Raw genomic sequence first — 23,992 nt, forward strand, 5'->3', positions numbered from 1 at the left:
AATACAACACTAATGTCTCAACAAATGAAACTGATCTGTAGAAAGTGTAACTTGGAAAATAAAAGACATTGCACATACTTTTGTTAACCAAGAAATCTTTAATAAAAATATATATTTGAAAGAAAGAAAGAAAGAAAGAAAGAAAGAAAGAAAGAAAGAAAGAAAGAAAGAAAGAAAGAAAGAAAGAAAGAAAGAAAGAAAAGTTTCTGGGTTTGTTTTTTTACAAAAGTTATTTTGAACATCCTTTTCAATTAATTGTAGATCATTTCCCAGTAAGCTTTAACCTTACTACAAGACCACCACATATGATAATAAGAACCTTCTTTCTCGTTACATTGCCAACACTTGTTTGATTTAGGTTTATACATTTTTGCCAGATTACTCACTGTTAGATACCAACAAGATGTCATTTTCATATAATTTTCTCTTAAACCATAGCATGCTGTGAATTTTATATCCATACTCCACAATCATTCCCATGCTTCCATGTCTATATTATGACTGATATCAGTTGCCCAGTGTATCACTGAGGATTTTACTTGCTCATCCTTTTTACTTGCTCATCCAATCTGTTATCTCCGAGGATGTGGACAGGCTGCTTGGATGAGTGAAACCAACCACCTGTCTCCTTGATCCTTGCCCATCCTGGCTCATAAAAGTGAGCCGGGAAGGGCTGGGCAATGGGCTCCGTGGGGTGGTGAATGCTTCTCTCTGTGAGGTAGCTTTCTCAGACCCACTGAAAGAGGCAGTTATTAAACCACTTCTTTAAAAAAAAGTCTTTAGACTCCTCTACTTGCATCCCATACCACTTTCAAATTGTCTCCTGATTCAGATTGATTTCAAAACAATCTCTTAATATTCCCCCCTTTTCTAATATCTCTTGATTAATAAATTCTCATTTAGTCTGAATCAGCAATTTTGCTCTGTTCTTAATTCCATAATAATAGAGTTGTGATCTGATAATGTCCTGGGTAAAATTTCTACCTTCTTTACCTTAGTGTACAAATTTCTAGAAGTCCATACAGAGTTTGTTCAACTCGCTGAATTATTCTCAGACAAGTAAAATGTAAATTGTCTGTCCAGTGGGTGTTTCTCTCTCCACATATCAATTAGACTTACATTTTCTGTCATCTGAAAAAGGCCTTAGGTAGCTTCCCTTCTTTTGTATCGCTTCCTCTTATAGTGCTGTCCCATTCCAGCGAAGCTACACCATTCATGTCTATCATCAAAATTATCTTTTCATTCGTATATTCGAATAAGATTTCCTCGTCTCTTTTAAAAGTCAGATTTGTTGTCATTTGGTGCATCTACATCTATTAATATTCTTTTTTTCTCTCTCCATGTGATGTTATCTGTATTATCAGTATTCTTCCTTACTCATCTTTAAAGAATTGTTTGGGATCTAATTCTGGTTTTTGTATACATTACTATGCCTCTTTTGTTTGTATAGTCAGAGGTCACAAAGTCCTTTCAATAAGCTTTTATTGATCAGAATTCTTCTGTGTTTCATCGCAATATGCATTTACCGAGAGCAAATCACGTTCAAATTTATTTATTTTTACCACATGTTCAATCCCTACCCTTTTTGTTTTATTATTGAGTCCATTTACATTCCACATTAGGATTATCAATGCCATTTTGGGGGCAATGACAATAAAGATATTATTATTATTATTATTATTATTATTATTATTATTATTATTATTATTATTATTATTCATTTATCTCTCTTCTCCCCCTCTGTTGATTCTTTTTCATGTTGTGGCTCCAAACCAAATGCTCTTTCTCCTGCTAATTCTTTTCCACATTTTCTCCAGAATTTATCTGCTTCTGTGGGATCTCTACATCTCTACTTTCACCCTTTAAATATAAAGGAGACTCCATCAGGGTATTCCCAATGAAAAGCGATTTTGTTTTATCACGGTGTGTCCATCAGATATTTGTAATTTGCTCCTTTCTGAAGTAGTCCCATCAGGATTTCTTTCAAAATTATTATTCTCTGGTCATCACCCTGAGATTTTCTGATAGTGCTTCTGTATTACTCTGTCTTTAAATCTCTTTGAATTTTTTTTAAAAAAACAATCACCCGAAAGACTTTTTGCATTGGCATATCTTGATTTTACATGAAAAGATCTATCCACTGCCACTTTAACAGTTTCTTCACCCATTTCAATCAAATTCTCAAGTTCTTTCATTATTTTTTCACTTAATTCCACTGCCGTATCTTCTGGCAAATCTCAAACTAAGAATCAAATCTTTTAGATGTACTTCCATAACTGTGGTCTCATCCAGAGTCTGTTCATAAAGCAATTTGATTGCTTCAGCATCCCCCCTCATTCTTTCTTGCTCCTCTTTGTTTCTCTTACCTCCCCTTCTACTTTCTTAAATGATTCCTCCAAGCTGGATGTTTTCACCTTTAAATCCTGTACGGTTTTCTCTATTTCTGAAGTTTTATGTGACAGTTCTGCAATTTCTGCTGATAAGTTTTGGACTGCCTGCGCATTAAAATCAGCCTTTTGTCCTAGTCTCTGTATACCTTCCCCCATGTCTTTTCTCATTTCTATTGAAATTCTAATGTCAAATTTGTGTCTCCTTCTACAATTAAACCTTTTCTCTGACTTGGTGTTGTGATGGGCCTGGAGGTGGTTTCTTGCCGACTTTAGCCATAGCCATATCATAATGTCACTAGATGGTGATCTTTCCTTTATTATAGGGAAATACTTAAAAAGGAAATAAAAAAGACCCTGCAATTAGTTTTTGGGCTGCACTGTGTCACTATATCACTGTATTTCCACCCTTTGTCACCAGTTAGTATCTAACCCCATCAGATCCCAATAAAAAATTCTAAAAATGCACAGAGTGAGTAAAAATAAAAATTAATCCTTAGTTTATGTATTACCAATATATATATATATAATTAAAACATCAGCAATCCACAAAGTAATTCAGATGAAATTCAGTCTCACAATGTCCATCTCCTTTGGGTTATCAAAAGGAGGCAAAGAAAAATATATATATACAAAATATGTATTTTTAAAAGGGAGAAAGAAAAAAGAAAGGAAGACACAAAGTCCACTTTCCTCTCTTCCATTCCACAACATTTAAAGATCTTTGTGATTTGACCCACTTGCTGAAAGATATTTATAAAGTCACAAAAATTCTGCATCCAGAGATTTAGAGAAATCACAAGTTAATCAAAATTCTTCGCCTGGAATGCTTGTAAAAAATAATCACTAGACTGTACTTCTCATTCTCATTCTTAATTCAGTCCCTGCATATTTTTTCCATGCAGATCAACACCCACATCCGGGGGGGGCTCCTCTTTGCCACCCTAGTCTGGATCCAATGGTTTTATTGACACTAGCTTAAATTCTTTTTCTTGCCTTGTCAAATTGGTCCAAATTCCTTTGTTTGGAGATGTCACTGCTTCAATGGAGGCACAAGAAGCAGCTTTCTGCGGGTCTTCAATTGTGCCATGTGTCTGAGCTCAATCTGGGATCTTTCTCAGCTACCTAGGGAGCTTTGGGAGAATCTAGAGAGCATATTTTGACACCACTGGACCCTTCAGAACCTGAACTTTTCCTTCAGGCTCTTTTTGAGAAGGTGCCTTGCCTGAGCCCCATTCTTCGATCATCACAGCAATCAGGCTGCTCAGAGCAAGCAGTCTCTGTCATCCTCCATTATCCATATCCAGCAGGACGGGCTGGAGGAAACTTTTCTGATAACTAAGAAATAAAAATGCTAGCAGAATTAAAGTAAATTCAGCAGCATATAATTAAGTTGGGAGAAAGTGGGAAATAATTTATAGGGAGTAAGTTATACTTAAATGGAGTAACATAAGGGGTGTCTATAGTATAGTGTATTTTAAAATGGGGTTTCAGAGTTTTTAGAGGTTTTTGAATGTTTTATGTAGTAGCTTTATGTAGTTTTTCAATTTCATTGTTCTGCATGGGACAATGACAATAAAGATATTGTATATTGTTTATTGTATATTGTATATTGTATATTGTATATTGTATATCGTATAATTTATATGGAGTAATTAGAATATGCAGTAGCAGGAGGATAATGATTAGAAGGAACCCTGGAAGGGGAAAAAGGAAGTTGAAGAATAAATGTATTTGGCTGTTTTCTTTTTGTAAATGTGGAAATTTGTATAAGTGTGGCATAGGGCAGGGAGGAGGAGGCAGAGCAAAGAAGGCGATCTTCGCCCCCGTTCGTCCCAGCCCCCTCCGGCTGCCAGGATACAAGGCAGAGGCTGGGAGGAATGAAGGCAAAGATTGTCCTCACTTGTCCCAGGCCGCTCTCGACTCCTGGACTGCCGGGTGGAGTTTGGGAGGAGAGAAGGTGAAGATCCCCTCGCTTGTCCCAGCCTCCTCTTGACTCTTGGTCTTCTGGGCAGGGGCAGGGGTGGGGCACACAAAGGTTGCCCAGCGATGGTTGGGGATGTGAGCCCCTCAATATTGCAGCTTGTTTGGACCTCTGCCTCAACATGTTTACATGGCTGAAGCCCCTTGAACCTCCTATACCGGATGCCCCTGGACAAGATACTCCCTCTGTACACATAATTCTGTTAGGGTTCAGTTATGCCACTGTGCAGTTCTTGGAGTCACAAGACTCTGTTGACATTCCAGACAGTTGTAACTCTCACGGGAGATGCGAGACGGATGTTGATGTTACTGGTTTCCTGTTTCTTTGACCTTTTTTTTCTGTCTCTCACGGAGAGCAGACACATATTCTTTTCTGTCTTGCATAGTTAGAAATAAAGTAGCAATGTAGCATATATTTCTGGCTGCTTCTGCTGCTGTCTGGGTACTCTGTGCAATGGAGTGCATGCCTGAAGTCTCATTCAAAGGCTTAGGTCGTTAATCACCGTTGGAGGAGAGCCTGGATGGGTTCCGAAGATACGTTGGAGGAGTAGCCATCACAGCTGGGTCATATGGGGCTCCGACAAATTCCACAAACAGAAGCTTTACTGGGCTGGCCATGGGCTCTGTTTTGATGCTGCTGAAGGGGCAGCAGGCTAACTGAGGAGGTGCAGTGCAGCTTGTGTGGTCTACCCATCTCTACCCACCCCAGCACCTGCCACCTGAGGCAACTGCCTCATTCTGCCTAATGGTAGAGCCATTCTGGACTGCACACAGTAAAGGAACACAACAGCCAGCAGCAAAGAGTGGGCTGAATGCTGGGGTTTCTATGGGGCTTAGTGGATCTCTGGCACCCAAGTGGCTGCGTAGGCTTCTCTCCACACTCTTCCCTGGCACAACATGTCTGGTTCCACTTTCTACCTGTCTCCCCATCAACTTCCCTTTCCCGTGCATTCCTCTACTTTAAGAGACACCTCATCCCATATGACTGTGCTTTATACAGACCTTCAGTTCCTGGTTGTTCTGCTCCTGCTGGAGCTGCAGCCTTTGCAGGCTTTGCGGGCTTTGCAGGCGCTGGCTTCCCCATCCTCTCAGTCTTGTCTGTGAAACAACAAGCTAGAATGAGACAACAACAAATGGAGATTAAGACTATGAGCATGTTAGGTATAGAGCGGCGATGGTCAGTTGTGTCAGGACTGCTGATTCTCTTAGATCTGTCAGCAGCCTTCAACATGGTTGATCATGAACTTTTGAACCACCGCCTTGCCGACGTGGGGATTCAGGGCACAGTCCAACAATGGCTACGTTACTTTATCTCAGGTTGGGTACAGAGGGTGGCGCTAGGGAGGGTGTTGTTGCCGTGGACGCAGTGGCTGGATGGCTGCGTGGGAGCTGGGTGAAGTTAAATCCTTTGAAGACAGAGGTCCTCTGGCTGGGTCGGGACGACATGGGGTTGGGGAGCCAACTCCCATCTTTTGCGGGGGCTCAGTTAGTGCTAGTGCCTTCTGTCAAGAGCTTGGATGTAACCTTCGATGCCTCCCTTTCCACGGAGGTGCAGGTTGCAGCCACAGCAAAGGTGGCATTTTTCCATCTCCGCCGTATTAAGCAGCTGGTCCCTTACCCTTCTTGGCCACAGTGATCCATGCAACGGTCACCTCCAGGCTTGATTATTGTAACTTGCTCTACGCGGTTAAGGCTGCCCTTGAAGCTGACCCAGAAAATCCAGCAGGTTCAGAATGCCGTAGCAAGGCTCCTTACGGGATCCTTGCCATGGGATCACATTCGTTCAGTGCTTTACCAACTGCACTGGCTCCCGGTGTAGTACAGGGTCAGGTTTAAGGTGCTGGTTTTGACCTTTAAAGCCCTATGCAGCCTAGGACCCTCGTACCTACGGGACCACCTCACCTGGTATGCCACACAGAGGACCTTAAGGTCCACAGATGACAACTTTTTGCAGGTCCCAGGTTGCAAGGTGGTTAGATTGGTCGCAACTCCGGGTTAGCGCGATCAGCAAATGGCGGATTCCCTCCAAGCTCCGGAGGGAATCGGCTCGGTGGAACAGGGGTCCTGGCGCGGCGGCGGCGCGGGGACCCTCAGAAACCACAGGCGCGGAAGCCTGTGGACTTGGTGACTTGGCGGGCACCATTTGCGCCCCCTCTGACTTGCAAAGAAGCCTTTTTAAAGGCTTCGGAGCGGGTGGTGGAGAGCGGCGTGGTGCTGTGAGTAGACCGCTTCTTCCACGGAGTGCAGCCGCAAGCCATGGCTGGAGAGCGCTGACTTCTTTCCTTGATCATTTGGACTACAAAAAGTAACAACTCATGAGTAACGAAAATTGGAATTAAAAATCTCTTTCAATTGAATTCGGTACGACTGGGGGAGGTGCCAAAAGGAAGTCCGCCTCCCCCCCCCTGCAGACAATTTAAAGCAAGAATTAGATAACTAAGGTCGAGAGACTGTCTTCCTCTCTTCGAGACAAAAATTTTAATTTCACGACTGGGATATATAAGTTTATTACTGGAGGATTAGAACTGAACGTTAGAGTTGAAGTGTAACACCCCCCCCCCCGGATCCATGAGCGAACCGTGAGAGAGCCTGTAGAAGATATTTGCAGAGTTTGACAGCTGTCAAATGAGCTGTCAAAGTCAGGAAATCCAATTTTTGCTACTTGTGCCGGTTATTTTTGTTACATTGGACTGTGAGTTTTTGAAATTAGAGAGGAAATAAGAACAAAATAACCTGATTGTTGGAGAAAGAACACTTAGCAACCAGAATCCCTCTAGAGGGGGTTCTGAGATATTACAATGGCTGCAGATGGAAAAATACAGGCAGAGTTGGATAGGGTGTTTGATTTCCTGGGAAAGTTGCAAGAGCAGAGTGATGTTATGGCTACAAATCTTACAACCTTGAACCTTAAAATAAACAAATCTGCGGAAGCGGCTAAGGACTTGACTCAAGAAAAATCTGCAGGTGGAAAGGAAGATACATGTGCTGTTTTGGAGGAATGCGAAGGAGGAGCAGAAATGCTGCAAGTGAAAAAGGACAACCAGAGGCCTGTCAAGTTGGAATACAAGGAAAGCAAAGTCTGGATGATGAAATTTTGGTTTGAAATGGAGAATGAAGATTGGGGATTTTTCCCTATGGGGAGTCCGGAAGACCTATGGATTACAAACTTGATCAAGGTGAAAACTGGAATGTTTGGGACATTTGGGACACTTGGACTTAGAAAGAGTAAGAAGCAGGACCTGGACTCTTTCTTTGAATATGCTGGTCTGGTTGGAAAAAACATAGACCCTACTGGGTCAAAGATGCTCCGAGATCTGATGTTCAACATTAAGGACTGTCAACAAAACCGGCTGAAAGGGCTGAGAGAGATTTAAGGGCCTCGGACGTGATAGATCCAGGCTGAGAACTGACAGACTGAAGGACAATTTCTGGGGATCGAAACTGGGGGAGGGGGGGGGAAAGCTTTGGAATCCAAAGGGGTACAATTATATGTTTTTATTTGACAGGTTGTTTTGTAATTATTTTAATAATTGGGAACCTCGTGAAAGGGAACTTGGGTCGACCTTAGAAAAAGGGGTTAATGTCAAGTATTAAAATGAGATTTAGAAGTTTAAAATTGGCTAACTAAGACGAATTAAGTAAAATACCAATAAGGGATAATTTGGGTATAAAGAACTTGCTGAGCTAAATTTTTGGAATTGGGATGCAAGAAGGGGAGGTGGGGGAAGTCCGGGAAAGTGGTTAAGAAAATAAGGTTTTAAAATTATACGTGTTATTTGTGTGTAGTGTCGATGTGTATGTTTATGTTTTTTGTATTTGTCTAAAAAAAATTAGAAAACCCTAATAAAAATTTTATTAAAATAAATAAATAAAATGAGGCTGCATTTTCGATTGTATTTTAACCTGGATTTTAAATTTGTGTGTCCCCCCCTTATGTTTTTATTGTAATTTTGCTGGTGTTAGCCGCCCTGAGCCCGGATCTGGCCGGGTAGGGCAGGGTATAAATAAAAAATTAGTAGCAGTAGTAGTAATAGTAGTAGTAGTAGTATTAGACAATCCAACATAAAGATGTTGTTGAGTCCAATACAACTGAAACGTCTTCCATTTTCTTTTGCTGGATCAATCTCAGTTTTAAACCAAAAGAGATGTTCCATAAGGATTCCAAGGCATTTTTAAAAATTGCTTTAGGTAATATAGCACATTCTCATTTTACATCCTATTCCTCTACCATAACTCCTGGACATCTAGTTTACAGGACTCCAGTAAGAGGTTCACCATTTAATAGTGTGGGACCTATGAGGTCTTCAGATGTTCCTGGGTGCCAACTTCCTCCATCACAGGGCCACATCTTCCCCACCCTTAATGGAAGATATATTCATTTAATTATACAACTACCTCCTGGTCATCAGAAAAAATGGAGTACTGGATCCGGTCTCAGTTGGACGCATATAAATCCACTTGAATCTAACAAGACTTTGGAGAACATCTGTTGGTCCTGAAAAAGAAGCAGAGGGAAGCTGTGATCCAGGCTTTCCAGGTGTGCCATTTTGTGTGATTTTTGCCAAGACGCAGCCTGACATCTGATGCTGTGGCTTCAAGAAAGAAGAGGACTGTTGTCTAATCCCATTTCAAAGCCATCTGATCTAGCAGCCCTTGATATGCTAGTAAATGAGTTTTTTCAAGAACTGTATTTTTGGGATCATGATCTGGATCATAATCTGGATCTGGATTTACAACCTGGGACCATGAGTCAGAGCAGGGCACCTGTACGCAGCCCTAGAATACACCACCACTCAGTTTCATTGGATGACACTGGATTCTAGTATTCGAAAGAGAAAAACTATCTGAAGTTTTATAAAGCTGTTTATCATTTTCCCTCTTAGTGACCTTTTGGCCCTGGAATGAGACCCTGCAAATATCATAGCTTGTAAGGAAAGTATTCCACCCATCAGACTTGTTTCTGTTTGGATACCTTGGTGTTGTCATGGAACAATCTTTTCTCTCCTTTACTTTCTTCTTAAGGTTGTTTCATCCTCCCACTAGCTAAGAACCACCTCCCTTGTGATGTCAGGCATTCCAGAACTCCTCCCCTTTAGGCTATAGCATTTCCTGATTGGCTGCCCATCATATCCAATCAGCATGCCACATAAAGCATAAACCCAGGAAAATGTTTATTTCAGATCTTGTATACTACTTATTTTCCCCCAAAAGTTATTACTGTTTTATTTTTGAACCTTTAAAAACTTATCTAGAAGTACATCTAATGGCCTTTGTTTTATTGCATTTTTGGAAGCTGTGTCTTTTTCTAATGCCTCTAATTGACCTACTGTGTTTGGTGAGACACTCAAGCATTGCTGTATCCCAGTTTTTATTTTCTCATATGTTCAGGGATATTTCTTTTCTTTTATTAATATTAATATTAATATTAATATTAATATTAATATTAATATTAATATTGTAAAATTATTCTGTCTCATGTAAGAATCTATACACAAAGCTTTAAAAATATTCATTGAACGATTGCCCTTTTTTGTAATAATTTGTCCTGCATAGTTCAGTAATTTATTTTGCCAGTCTTCTTTATCTTCTTTGGCCAAGGCTTCTTCCTTCCATAGTGATTGGCTGTTGAAGTTTGTGGGTCATAAAACCTTTGACCCACGAAGTCTGCTGCCTCGGCACTGTAATTAGTCTCATTTACGAGCACTCTGACACTTTTATGACGCCCACAAACTTCCACTGCACGCTGCACTCTCTTCTCAGTTGTCGGACTTTAGCAGAGTTTTTAAGCAGCATAAAATGGCTTTCTCTGTGTCAACATGGTGTCTTCAATAACTCAACACCAGTGCGTCTATTCTATCAACTGTTTATTTAGAAGCTTACAAAAAGAAAAGAAAACCTACAGAATCTAGCTGCATGTTTGCAGCGTTCTGTCTCTACAAAACAAAACTACCGCATTTTTCGCTCTATAGGGCGCACCTGACCATGGGGCGCACCTAGTTTTCAGAGGGGGGAATCAAGGAAAAAAATATGACCCCCCCCCCCCGCAGCTCTGGGAGCAGTGGACAGGCTTCTCCCAGACCTTCTCCATGCTATTCAGGGAGGGTTTCAGTATACAATGTCCTCCTATAACAGCTTTGAATGTGTCCCATACTACCGGGATCTCGGCCAAACCATTGTTCTCTTTAAAATACCAACCAATTGGTTTTCTGATATATTCCCTGTCAATCTCTTTTGCCATTATTAGGTTATTGTACCGCTATCTCCTGCTTTTTCCATCCTCTTCCAGTCCCAGCTCCACAAATAGTGGAGCATGGTCTGAAATCCATATTCCCATAGTCTTTGCTGTTCTAGCACTGATTTCATTCCCTTATTTAATTAGCACACAGTCATTATAAGAGAAAGTCTTATGTCTGTTGGAGAAGAAGGTAGGTTTGGTGTTGGGGTTTATCTTCTTTGGCCAAGGCTTCTTCCTTCCATAGTGATTGGCTGTTGAAGTTTGTGGGTCGTAAATCCTTTGACCCACGGAGTCTGCTGCCTCGGCACTGTATCTGTCCGGACCGCCACTCACCCGTGGCTGACTCAGTCGCTGGCAGAATCCGTGAGTGGGCGTTTCTTAAACTTCTTCCAGCAAAGAAGCTCTTTGACACCTAGTCTCCGCCTACCCTCTCTGCGTGAAAGCCTTCTGCGCAGGGAGGGCGTGGGCAACGGAGGACCCCTACTCTCCCCGCTGGTCCCAGGCAAGGAGTCATGGGACCGCCTCGCCACTTCCCCCACCTGCCCCCCTTCTCCACTGGTGCTACGCTGATTCTCTTCCCCAGAAGATGGGCTGCTTCTCCCGATCCCTGAACGCTCTCTGGAATCCCTCTGGCTTTTGCGCTCTCCCTCCAGTACTGATGGCAGTTCCCTGACATTAAGATTTGCATTACATAGTATAGTGACCCCTCTAGCCTTGCTCGTCACTTTTGATTCTGTTATTAGGCCCCATTGCTGAGAGCATAACAAAGGTCTAATGTTTGCTTTGGCTCTATGTGTCTCCTGAAGGCATAGTACAGGGGTCTGCAACCTTTAAGACAGAAAGAGCCACTTGGACCCGTTTCCGAAGAAAAAACAACAACTGGGAGCCGCAAAACCATTGCGACATTTAAAACAAATATATCTCTGGAGCCACGATCTGACAGCGGGCGGGAAGGTGACGTCGGGACGGTGCGTGACTAACGCACGCACCGCCCCCATGCGACGTTACAGCCAGTACAGCGCCCGCCACAGTGAGGAGTGTCGGGGTGCACAATGCGCCTCCTCCCCTCGCTAGTATCCGCCCCAGAGCCGCAGCAAAGATGTAAAAGAGCCGCATGCGGCTCCGGAGACGCAGGTTGCAGACCCCTGGCATAGTATATCCACTTTCATTTACTCTGCCAGTGTCAGTACTCTGAAGTGTTTGGTGTTTGAGGCCAGCCCGTTAACATTTAAAGATAAAACCTTTAAAGATCTATCCATTATCCCGACTACTGTTTATTTTAATGAATCCCTCTGTGTACAATATATATATATATATATATATATATATATATATATATATATATATGCAGGTTTTGGTGTCTTCGGGTGTCTTCCCGTGTAAGAGTCGGGGTGTCTGGGCGACGTTTCGACGAGGTCTCACTCGTCATCTTCAGGCTGGTGCTTTCGGCTTCTTTCGGCTTCTTGTTACTGGGTTCCAGTAACAAGAAGCCGAAAGCACCAGCCTGAAGATGACGAGTGAGACCTCGTCGAAACGTCGCACAGACACCCCGACTCTTACACGGGAAGACACCCGAAGACACCAAAACCTGCATTCCTGTACCCGTGAAAATCTACGAAAGCATATATATATATACTTGTGAGCTTCGATGTTGTATCTCTCTTCACTCAAGTGCCCATTAATGAAGCCTTGACAGCCATTCAAAACAAATACAACCCCCCCAAATACATCCTGGACCTGACCAACCACTGCCTAACCAACACGTACTTCATCCACAATGGACAAAGATACAAACAGATAGAAGGAGCACCTATGGGATCACCCCTCTCACCGGTCATCGCAAATTTGTACATGGAACACTTTGAAACCAATGCTTTAGACAAGTCAGAACACAAACCCAAACTTTGGCTCAGATATGTTGACGACACCTTTGTAATTTGGCCACACGGGAAAGAAAAACTAGATAGCTTCCTCACACATCTCAACAGCCTACACCCCAAAATACAATTCACTATGGAAATAGAAGACAACAACCAACTCCCCTTTCTTGACGTCCTAATCTACAAAAAACCTGATGGCTCCCTAGGACACACTATCTACCGGAAAAAAACACACACCAACCGCTACTTACATGCACAATCACACCACCACCCTGCACAAATAAACTCCGTAGCCAAGACTCTCATCTCCAGAACCAAACGCCTGGCTGACAAAGACCACTTGACAACTGAGTTACAGAATCTCTCAAATGTGTTAATCGCCAATGGATACCAGAAAAACAGGGTTACGAAGCTAATCCAAAAAGAAACACCCCCCAAAAACCAAGACACAGAAGAAAACAATGGCATGGCCCTCCTTCCTTATATCAAGGGCACTACAGACAAAATCAGCAAAATCCTCCATAAACACAATATCAAAACAGCCTTCTGCACCAACCAAAAAATAGCCAATATCCTCAGAAACCCAAAAGACAAAATCCAGCTGGAAAACCAAGGGGTCTATGAAATACCCTGCAAAGTCTGCCCAGCCACGTACATTGGACAAACAAACAGACGAATAAATGCACGTATCGCAGAACACAAGAATGCCGTCAAAAAAGAAGAAAAAACTTCCTCTCTTTTCCAACACATGAAAGAAACAGGACACGAAATTAATTTTGCAGATTCCAAATTGCTCTTTAACATGGAACATCACCACAAGAGAATAATCATGGAAGCCATCGAGATAGAGAAACACCCTCACAACATGAACAAGCGTGACGACACGTCCCGCCTGCCAGACATCTGGAAATTAGCCCTCCCCACAAAAACCGACACCAGAACCAGAGGCACACAGAACGCCGTCACCAATCAACCACACCAGACCCAAACCCAGACCCTCTCCACAGACATATTACAGACTCCATCCAGTAGCCAAACTATAGTGGCACCTCCGGATGCTGCACCCCCCTGCAATCCCTACACAGATCTGGCTGGCACAAGGCACAAAACCACAGCTCGCCCCTATACACGAAGCCAAGCCAGAGCACAACTAAATGCAGCACAGCCATCTTCTCAGAAAAACTCTTCACAAGCTCAAGAGGTCAAGACACGAAAGCTTTAGCAACTAATCTACACTTAATGACCCACCCAGTGGTATTCAGAATATCACTCATGAAATCACCCAAGATATCCCTCAAGTAATTAAGGAACAAAAGAAGAAAAGGCACACTAATCTAGGAACTTCCTCTCTGCCCAGAACGTTGGAGGCTATACACCACACCCCTCAACAGTATTTATAGGAACTCAAACACCAGACTCTGCTCTGTTCCAGTAACAAGAAGCCGAAAGCACCAGCCTGAAGATGACGAGTGAGACCTCGTCGAAACGTTGCACAGACACCCCGACTCTTACACGGGAAGACACCCGAAGACACCAAAACCTGCATATATATATATATATATATATATATATATATATATAATAAAATATTTATTAAGAATTTAAACAATAAAACACCATTCACATACACAACCCCCCCCCCAAAAAAACCCATCACCGTCAATCCATAAAGAAAAAAAAAGAAAAAAGGGGGGAAAAATATACAAAAAAAGGCAAAGGACAAAAAAACGTAAAAAAGACATAAAAAATAATTCAGTTTCATGAATAAAGTTTCCATAACCCTCTTTTCTGACTCCCTCACATCTCCCTTCTCTGTGTTCCCATTTCAAAATCTTATTTAGCAATACTTCACCTTCTCTCAAAACTTATTTTAAATTATACTTTTCAGCTATTATGTCTCCAATTTTTCCCTTTTTTATCAAATATTTAAGCTTGGCATAATATTATTCAAATATCACCTTTGTTCTTATAAACCAATTATTTTCACACTCCTTTCAGCTATGTCACTAATGCCATATTATCTTTATATCCTGCATCATTCTAGCATTCATACAATTTACAATATTTTTGCAAATAGTCCTTAAATTTCTTCCAGTCCTCTTCCACTATCTCTTCTCCCAGGTCTCGGATTCTGCCAGTCATTTCTGCCAGTTCCATGTAGTCTATCAGTTGCATCTGCCATTCTTCCAGGGTGGGCAAATCTTGTGTTTTCCAGTATTTTGCGATGAGTATCCTTGCTGCTCTTACCGCGTACATAAAGAAAGTTCTGCCCTTCTTTAACACCATTTGGCCAACAATGCCCAAAAGAAAGGCCTCTGGTTTCTTAGGAAAGGTATATTTAAATACCTTTTTGAGTTCATTATAGATCATTTCCCAGAAAGCCTTAATCCTTGGGCACATCCACCAAAGGTGAAAGAATGTTCCCTCAGTTTCTTTACACTTCCAACACTTATTGTCAGGCGAATGGTATATTTTTGCAAGCTTGACTGGGGTCATGTACCACTTGTATATCATTTTCATAATATTTTCTTTCAGGGCATTACATGCCGTAAATTTCACACCGGTGGTCCATAACCGTTCCCAGTCAGCAAACATAATGTTATAGCCAATGTCTTGCGCCCATTTTATCATAGCTGATTTAACCGTTTCATCCTGAGTGTTCCATTTTAACAGCAAGTTATACATTCTTGAAAGTACCTTAGTTTTTCGTTCTAACAGTTCTGTTTCTAGTTTCGATTTTTCCACCTGGAAGCCTATTTTTTTGTCCGCCTTATAGGCCTCCCTAATCTGACCATAATGCAACCAATCTCGCACTTTGTCCTTTAGTTTCACAAAACTCTGCAATCTCCAAGTGTCTCCTTCTTTTTCTACTATCTCCCAATATTTTGGCCAATTGGCCTCCATATTGAGTCTTTTCTGCGCCTTGGCTTCCATTGTCCAGACATTGAACAGTGTCTTCCTGACTATATGGTTCTTAAACGCTTTATGAGCTTTTACCTTGTCATACCACAGATATGCATGCCACCCAAACACATTATTAAACCCTTCCAAATCCAAAATGTCAGTGTTTTCCAGAAGTAACCAATCTTTCAGAAGAAAGCTGCTGATTCATAGTACAGTTTCATGTCTGGCAGGGCAAACCCCCCTCTTTCTTTAGCATCAGTTAATATTTTAAATTTTATTCTGGGCTTTTTGCCCTGCCAGACAAACCTAGAAATATCTCTCTGCCACCTCTTAAAACAATCCATCTTGTCCACAATCTGCAAAGTCTAGAACAAAAACAACATTTTTGGCAATACATTCATCTTTATAGCAGCTATTCGACCCAACAAGGAAAGCTTCAATTTTGACCAAATTTCTAAATCCTTTTTAATTTCTGACCAGCATTTTTCATAATTATCTTTGAATAAATCCAAATTTTTAGCCGTCATGTTAACCCCTAAGTATTTCACTTTTTTAACCACATTTAACTCTGTCTCCTTCTGAAACCTTTCTTTTTCCAAAGTTGTCAAATTTTCCCCCAAAACCTTAGTTTTCTGTTTGTTTAATTTAAATCCTGCCACTCGACCAAATTCTTGAATCAGTTCTAACACCCTCTTGGTACTAGATTCTGGCTCCTGTAATGTCAAAACAAGGTCATCTGCAAAAGCCTTAAGTTTGTATTGTTTAGCCCCGACCTGAATTCCTTCAATCAACTGGTCTCCTCTAATCATATTCAAGAGCACCTCCAGGACCGAGATGAATAACAGTGGGGAAATAGGGCAACCCTGTCGTGTTCCTTTCTCAATTTTAAACTCTTCTGACACCACATTATTGACTATCAATTTCACCTTTTGTTCTGAATAAATTGCATCTATACAATTTTGAAACCCCCGTCCCACTCCCATCCCTTTAAGATTTTTCTTCATAAAATTCCATGAAATATTATCAAAGGCCTTCTCCGCATCTATAAAAATCAGCACTGCTTTTGTATTAGTGTTCATTTGCAATAGTTCCAAAATGTCAATAATGTTCCTTGTATTATCAGACAAATGTCTACCTGGGAGGAAGCCTGCCTGGTCTTTATGAATCACTTCATTTAACACTCGTTTTAGTCTATTAGCTAAAATGTCTGCAAAAATTTTGTAATCCACATTTAAAAGGGAAATGGGACGGTAGTTCTTTAGTTGTGTCTTTTCAGTTTCAGATTTAGGTATAAGTGTGATGAAAGCTTCTTTCCACGTTTCCGGTGCCTTCTTCCCCTCCATTATCTCATTACATACCTCCTTCAATGGTTGAATCAGATGGTCTTCTAAAGTCTTATAGTATTTGGAGGTTAACCCATCCGGCCCTGGAGATTTGCCCAATTGCATATTCTGAATGGCCCCTTCAATCTCTTAGAATCATAGAATCATAGAATCATAGAATCATAGAGTTGGAAGAGACCACAAGGGCCATCGAGTCCAACCCCCTGCCAAGCAGGAAACACCATCAGAGCACTCCTGACATATGGTTGTCAAGCCTCTGCTTAAAGACCTCCATAGTAGGAGACTCCACCACACTCCTTGGCAGCAAATTCCACTGTCGAACAGCTCTTACTGTCAGGAAGTTCTTCCTAATGTTTAGGTGGAATCTTCTTTCTTGTAGTTTGGATCCATTGCTCCGTGTCCGCTTCTCCGGAGCAGCAGAAAACAACCTTTCTCCCTCCTCTATGTGACATCCTTTTATATATTTGAACATGGCTATCATATCACCCCTTAACCTCCTCTTCTCCAGGCTAAACATGCCCAGCTCCCTTAGCCGTTCCTCATAAGGCATCGTTTCCAGGCCTTTGACCATTTTGGTTGCCCTCCTCTGGACACGTTGTTCTGTTATCTTATGGTTCAATGGTTATTTTCTTGGGATAATTCTGGTAATCCATTGTTTCTTAAAAATTGATCTATCTCAGTCTCATTTTGCAGCCCTTGAGTGTAAAGTTGTTTAAAGTATCTCTGGAAGCATTTTCTAATCTCCACAGGGTTCTGAATGTTTCTCCCTTCAATCTCTAGATTAGTAACCGTGTTCATTTTCTGTCTTTTTTTCAACTGCCATGCTAGCAGTTTTCCACATTTGTTTGCCGAATCAAAGTCCTTTGTCTCATTTGTTTAATTTTCCATTCCACTTCCTGATTTATCAATTTTGTATATTGTGCTTGATGAAATTTAATTTCTCTCAGAATCTCCTGTGACTTTGGTTTCAGTCTTAATTTTTTCTCTCCTTTTATTTTTTCCAAGATCTTATCTTTCTTCTCATTCTGAGCTCTTTTCTTTATCGTATTCTGTTGTATCAGAAACCCCCTCATAACCGCTTTACTTGCATCCCAGATTACTCTTTTTTCAACTGTAGTTTTCAAATTTATTTCAAAATAGTCACTCAAAGTCTTTTGGGCCTTCTTGACAATCTCCTGATCTCTTAGTAAGGTGTCATTCATCTTCCATCTAAAGGAACCAGTTGGAGATAGTTTCATTTCCATCTTTACTGCATTATGGTCGGAGCAAGTTTTTGGGCAGATTTCCACCTTTCTAGTCTTAGGTGCCAGTCCTCTAGTTATCCATATTTGGTCGATTCTTGTCCATGTCATTTTGGCTTCAGAGAAGAATGTCCCCTCTCTTCCCAAGGGGTTCTTCGTCCTCCAGATGTCAACTAAGTCCATATTTTCAGTTAGTTCAAAAAAGGTTTTTGGCAGTCTGCCGTCTTTTGTCATACTTTGGCTTTGCGCTTTGTCCATATTCGTAGATACCACCCCATTCATATCACCCATCATAATGATGTTATTGTAGTCCATATAGTCCAACATTGTCTCATGCAGCTTCTTATAAAATTCCGATTTCCCCTCATTTGGTGCATAAATCCCCAAAATCAGGAATTTCCCCCCTTGTGTTTGAATTTCAATTGCCAAAATTCTTCCTTGCTCATCTTTAAAAAAAAATTTTGGTGACAGGCTCTCTTTTGCATATATCACAACTCCTCTCTTCTTCACTTGGTCCGATGAAATAAATTCTTGGCCTAATCTCTTATTAATTAGCACTTTTCTGTGGAGCCCGATCACATGTGTTTCCTGCAAACAAATAATAGCTAATTGTTCTTTTTTTAATAAATGAAAGATCCTCTTCCTTTTTTCCAGAGAATTAAATCCATTAATATTCCAACTTAAAAGCTGCAGAGACATCCCGAACAAAGCTATTCTCCCTTTGGTAATGGTGGTATCTCTCTCTCCTGGTCTTCAGGCCCCGAAGGTGTAGGTATGGATCTTAATGGCCCAGATCCCAAGGCTCCTGGTTCTTCTACAGTTCCTTTCTGAAGGTCTTCTCTGTAGACGATCAAAAACTTTTCTTTGTCTTCAGCTGTTTTGATTTTCACTTTCTTCCCTTTGAAAGTAAAAGATAGTCCCTGGGGAAATTCCCACCTAAAGGCAATTGTGTTGCTTCTCAACAATTTCACCAAATCTCCGTAACAAGATCTCAGTTCCAATAAATGTTTCGGGATATCTTTGTAAATTTCCACTCTAAAATCCTGAATTTCAAGTGACTTTTGAAAATGTGCACTCAGAATCTTGTCTCTTTCTTCCTTCGTTCTCAAACAGATCAAGCAGTCTCTAGACTTGCCCTTTCTCACTACTTTTCCAAGTCTGAATGCACTTACAATTTTAAAGTCTTTATCTTCTTCCAAAGGCCAAAATTTTGTAAATTCTCTTGTCAAATATTCAATTAAATCCCCTTTTTCAAGTTCTGGAACTGACCTCAATCTCAAATTATTTTCCTTACTTTTTAGTTCTACCATAGACAGATAAGCCTGGTGTTCGCCAATCTGCTTACGCATAGGTTTTACTTCCTCTTGCACAGCCTCTGCTTTCTGTTTTGCCTCCTCAGCTATTTTACGATTTTCTGTGGTAGCTTCAAATAGTTTCCCAATTGATTGTGCATTTAAGGCAACTTGTTGGGTCAAATTGTTAACGCTGGCTGTATTTTGATCGATTTTAGATGATTGTTCAGCCACTTGCTTACTCAGGCCTTCCAATTTATCTAGTACTGAAGGAGATTCCCCTCCTGCAGCCATTCCTTCCGGCCTGGCTTGCTCAGGTTCTTCCTCTTGTGCCACAGAAAGAATAGGGACAGACGATCTACGCAGCTGTGAGATTATGGTCGTTTGTTGTGTTTTAGCTTTGGCTGATCTTGTTCTCCCAGTTCCACTCATCCCACTTCTGTCTACGTGTCAAGGTCAGTCAGTATGCAATTCCCATGGGAATCCACAAGTCCACAAATAAGAAGAGAAGAAGGAAAAACAAATCCCCAGTAGTTATAATCCAAAGTCCCTCTAGAGGGAGTTTAAATGTGTCTTAAGGGAAGAAACAAAGTTATTGTTCATGGAAAGTTTCTCAAATTGCTCCAAATCCCTTAAGCATTTGTAGCCATGTCAGACAGCCTCAAAATCCCAAAAGACCTTCAGATCTTTTATGTTTAGCAGAGTTAGTCTATTAAAGTACTTACAATGTCTCTAAAAAGTGCCAGATTCAATGTATCAATATAGCAGTTCAGGTAGCAGTCCAATGTAACAATCCAGTATAGCAAAGTCCACAATCTGACAGTTCTAACAGTCTGGCAGCCTGATTGCCCGGGCTTCTTGATAAATTTGTAAATCCACTGAGGAAGAGGTAAAAAGGCATCCACAAATAAAAAATAAAATAAAATCCACTAGTATCAAGGCAAAATCAATTCAATTGATGCACGAATTAGTTACTTTTAAGCACAGCTTCAAAGGCATTAGAAAGTTTAAAATCCTTGCTTTTGGATCTTTAAGCAGTACCAGGAGACGGACTTCCTGGTTGCGTCTCCCGCTTTGGCCAAATTTCAGTTAAATTTAGTCCCAAATTCGATCGGTTCCCCTACTCATGGGTTGTTGCTTTTAGCCGAATGTTCCCAGGAAAAGGGTCAGCGCTCACCGACAGCAGCTTTGCGGCTTCACTCCACAGAAAGAGTGATCGACTCACAGCACCGCGCCAGCCCTTTCACGCTCCGGATCCCCTTACGGGGTCCCTTCAACGTTTCAGGGGGCGCTGATGGTGCCCGCTGAGTCCCAAGGCCACAGGCTATCTCTGCCTGTGGTTTTCCAGCAAGGGTCTCCACTTCGCCGTAGCAGACGACCCGTTTCTGCGGAGCTTCCCCTTCACCGGTGGAAGGAGACCGCCATTGCCGTTCGCACCGCCCCCGGAAGTCCATATATTATATTTTTAATTCTGGCCCATTTAACCCCCTCCCCCTCCCCGCCTGAGACTCAGTTAGGGATCTCCAAGATCCCTGTCTCATGGTATCTTGGAAAACCACACTCCTCTCCCTTCGCTCTTGGAAAGTTTATATCAGAATAAAGCAACATATATATATTTACAAAAGCCTATTTTAGATGTCTCTAGTATATATAGTATATATATATATGCTTTCGTAGATTTTCACGGGTACAGGAATGCAGGTTTTGGTGTCTTCGGGTGTCTTCCCGTGTAAGAGTCGGGGTGTCTGTGCGACGTTTCGACGAGGTCTCACTCGTCATCTTCAGGCTGGAGCTTTCGGCTTCTTGTTACTGGAACAGAGCAGAGTCTGGTGTTTGAGTTCCTATAAATACTGTTGAGGGGTGTGGTGTATAGCCTCCAACGTTCTGGGCAGAGAGGAAGTTCCTAGATTAGTGTGCCTTTTCTTCTTTTGTTCCTTAATTACTTGAGGGATATCTTGGGTGATTTCATGAGTGATATTCTGAATATCACTGGGTGGGTCATTAAGTGTAGATTAGTTGCTAAAGCTTTCGTGTCTTGACCTCTTGAGCTTGTGAAGAGTTTTTCTGAGAAGATGGCTGTGCTGCAATTAGTTGTGCTCTGGCTTGGCTTCGTGTATAGGGGCGAGCTATGGTTTTGTGCCTTGTGCCAGCCAGATCTGTGTAGGGATTGCAGGGCGGTGCAGCATCCGGAGGTGCCACTATAGTTTGGTTACTGGATGGAGTCTGTAATATGTCTGTGGAGAGGGTCTGGGTTTGGGTCTGGTGTGGTTGATTGGTGACGGCGTTCTGTGTGCCTCTGGTTCTGGTGTCGGTTTTTGTGGGGAGGGCTAATTTCCAGATGTCTGGCAGGCGGGACGTGTCGTCACGCTTGTTCATGTTGTGAGGGTGTTTCTCTATCTCGATGGCTTCCATGATTATTCTCTTGTGGTGATGTTCCATGTTAAAGAGCAATTTGGAATCTGCAAAATTAATTTCGTGTCCTGTTTCTTTCATGTGTTGGAAAAGAGAGGAAGTTTTTTCTTCTTTTTTGACGGCATTCTTGTGTTCTGCGATACGTGCATTTATTCGTCTGTTTGTTTGTCCAATGTACGTGGCTGGGCAGACTTTGCAGGGTATTTCATAGACCCCTTGGTTTTCCAGCTGGATTTTGTCTTTTGGGTTTCTGAGGATATTGGCTATTTTTTGGTTGGTGCAGAAGGCTGTTTTGATATTGTGTTTATGGAGGATTTTGCTGATTTTGTCTGTAGTGCCCTTGATATAAGGAAGGAGGGCCATGCCATTGTTTTCTTCTGTGTCTTGGTTTTTGGGGGGTGTTTCTTTTTGGATTAGCTTCGTAACCCTGTTTTTCTGGTATCCATTGGCGATTAACACATTTGAGAGAGCTCTGTTCCAGTAACAAGAAGCCGAAAGCACCAGCCTGAAGATGACGAGTGAGACCTCGTCGAAACGTCGCACAGACACCCCGACTCTTACACGGGAAGACACCCGAAGACACCAAAACCTGCATTCCTGTACCCGTGAAAATCTACGAAAGCAAATATATATATATATATATATATATATGCTTTCGTAGATTTTCACGGGTACAGGAATGCAGGTTTTGGTGTCTTCGGGTGTCTTCCCGTGTAAGAGTCGGGGTGTCTGTGCGACGTTTCGACGAGGTCTCACTCGTCATCTTCAGGCTGGTGCTTTCGGCTTCTTGTTATTACCCTCCTTGTCTGATATTTTCCCTTCTGGACATGGGATGCAATTGTAGCAGCAAAATGGTTTCCCTTCTTTCACTTTCTTGCTAGAACCAGGATGGCAGCTCTCACTGCATGTAGAAAGTGGCTGGGCCTAATCCATAAGTCAGAAAGCAAAATAATGAGCTTGGAATCTTTAAATTTCATGGGCCTTTCCACTTATTTTTGCAATGTTAAGGAATTTCAATCACATATGCATCTGTCAGGGAACTGGAGGCAGAGAAGGGGGAGAGAATAGGCCCCTATTCTCTCCCCCTTCTCTGCCTCCAGTTCCCTGACAGATGCATATGTGATTGAAATTCCTTAACATTGCAAAAATAAGTGGAAAGGCCCATGAAATTTAAAGATTCCAAGCTCATTATTTTGCTTTCTGACTTATGGATTAGGCCCAGCCACTTTCTACATGCAGTGAGAGCTGCCATCCTGGTTCTAGCAAGAAAGTGAAAGAAGGGAAACCATTTTGCTGCTACAATTGCATCCCATGTCCAGAAGGGAAAATATCAGACAAGGAGGGTAATAACAAGAAGCCGAAAGCACCAGCCTGAAGATGACGAGTGAGACCTCGTCGAAACGTCGCACAGACACCCCGACTCTTACACGGGAAGACACCCGAAGACACCAAAACCTGCATATATATATATATATATATATATATATATATATATATATGCTTTCGTAGATTTTCACGGGTACAGGAATGCAGGTTTTGGTGTCTTCGGGTGTCTTCCCGTGTAAGAGTCGGGGTGTCTGTGCGACGTTTCGACGAGGTCTCAGCCTGAAGATGACGAGTGAGACCTCGTCGAAACGTCGCACAGACACCCCGACTCTTACACGGGAAGACACCCGAAGACACCAAAACCTGCATATATATATATATATATATATATATATATATATATGCTTTCGTAGATTTTCACGGGTACAGGAATGCAGGTTTTGGTGTCTTCGGGTGTCTTCCCGTGTAAGAGTCGGGGTGTCTGTGCGACGTTTCGACGAGGTCTCACTCGTCATCTTCAGGCTGGTGCTTTCGGCTTCTTGTTACTGGAACAGAGCAGAGTCTGGTGTTTGAGTTCCTATAAATACTGTTGAGGGGTGTGGTGTATAGCCTCCAACGTTCTGGGCAGAGAGGAAGTTCCTAGATTAGTGTGCCTTTTCTTCTTTTGTTCCTTAATTACTTGAGGGATATCTTGGGTGATTTCATGAGTGATATTCTGAATACCACTGGGTGGGTCATTAAGTGTAGATTAGTTGCTAAAGCTTTCGTGTCTTGACCTCTTGAGCTTGTGAAGAGTTTTTCTGAGATGATGGCTGAGCTGCATTTAGTTGTGCTCTGGCTTGGCTTCGTGTATAGGGGCGAGCTGTGGTTTTGTGCCTTGTGCCAGCCAGATCTGTGTAGGGATTGCAGGGGGGTGCAGCATCCGGAGGTGCCACTATAGTTTGGCTACTGGATGGAGTCTGTAATATGTCTGTGGAGAGGGTCTGGGT

At 41.9% G+C, this 23,992-nt stretch overlaps 1 protein-coding gene across 1 annotated transcript in view; it reads right to left on the bottom strand.

Moving 5' to 3' along the window:
• The window catches only part of LOC309540081 (natural killer cells antigen CD94-like), a 32,217-nt gene extending 22,764 nt beyond the window's left edge, over positions 1-9,453 (bottom strand). Inside the window, exons 1-3 of the mRNA XM_082236745.1 lie at positions 9,343-9,453; positions 8,766-8,865; positions 5,373-5,483 (exon numbers count right to left, since the gene is read on the bottom strand). Coding sequence (XP_082092871.1) covers positions 5,373-5,454 — 82 coding nt within the window. The 5' untranslated portion in view covers positions 5,455-5,483; positions 8,766-8,865; positions 9,343-9,453. The remainder of the gene's footprint in view (positions 1-5,372; positions 5,484-8,765; positions 8,866-9,342) is intronic.
• Between the last annotated feature and the right edge of the window lie 14,539 nt (positions 9,454-23,992).

Source organism: Podarcis vaucheri (genome assembly GCF_965113315.1).
Source record: "Podarcis vaucheri genome assembly, chromosome: 9".
Lineage (NCBI taxonomy): Eukaryota > Metazoa > Chordata > Lepidosauria > Squamata > Lacertidae > Podarcis > Podarcis vaucheri.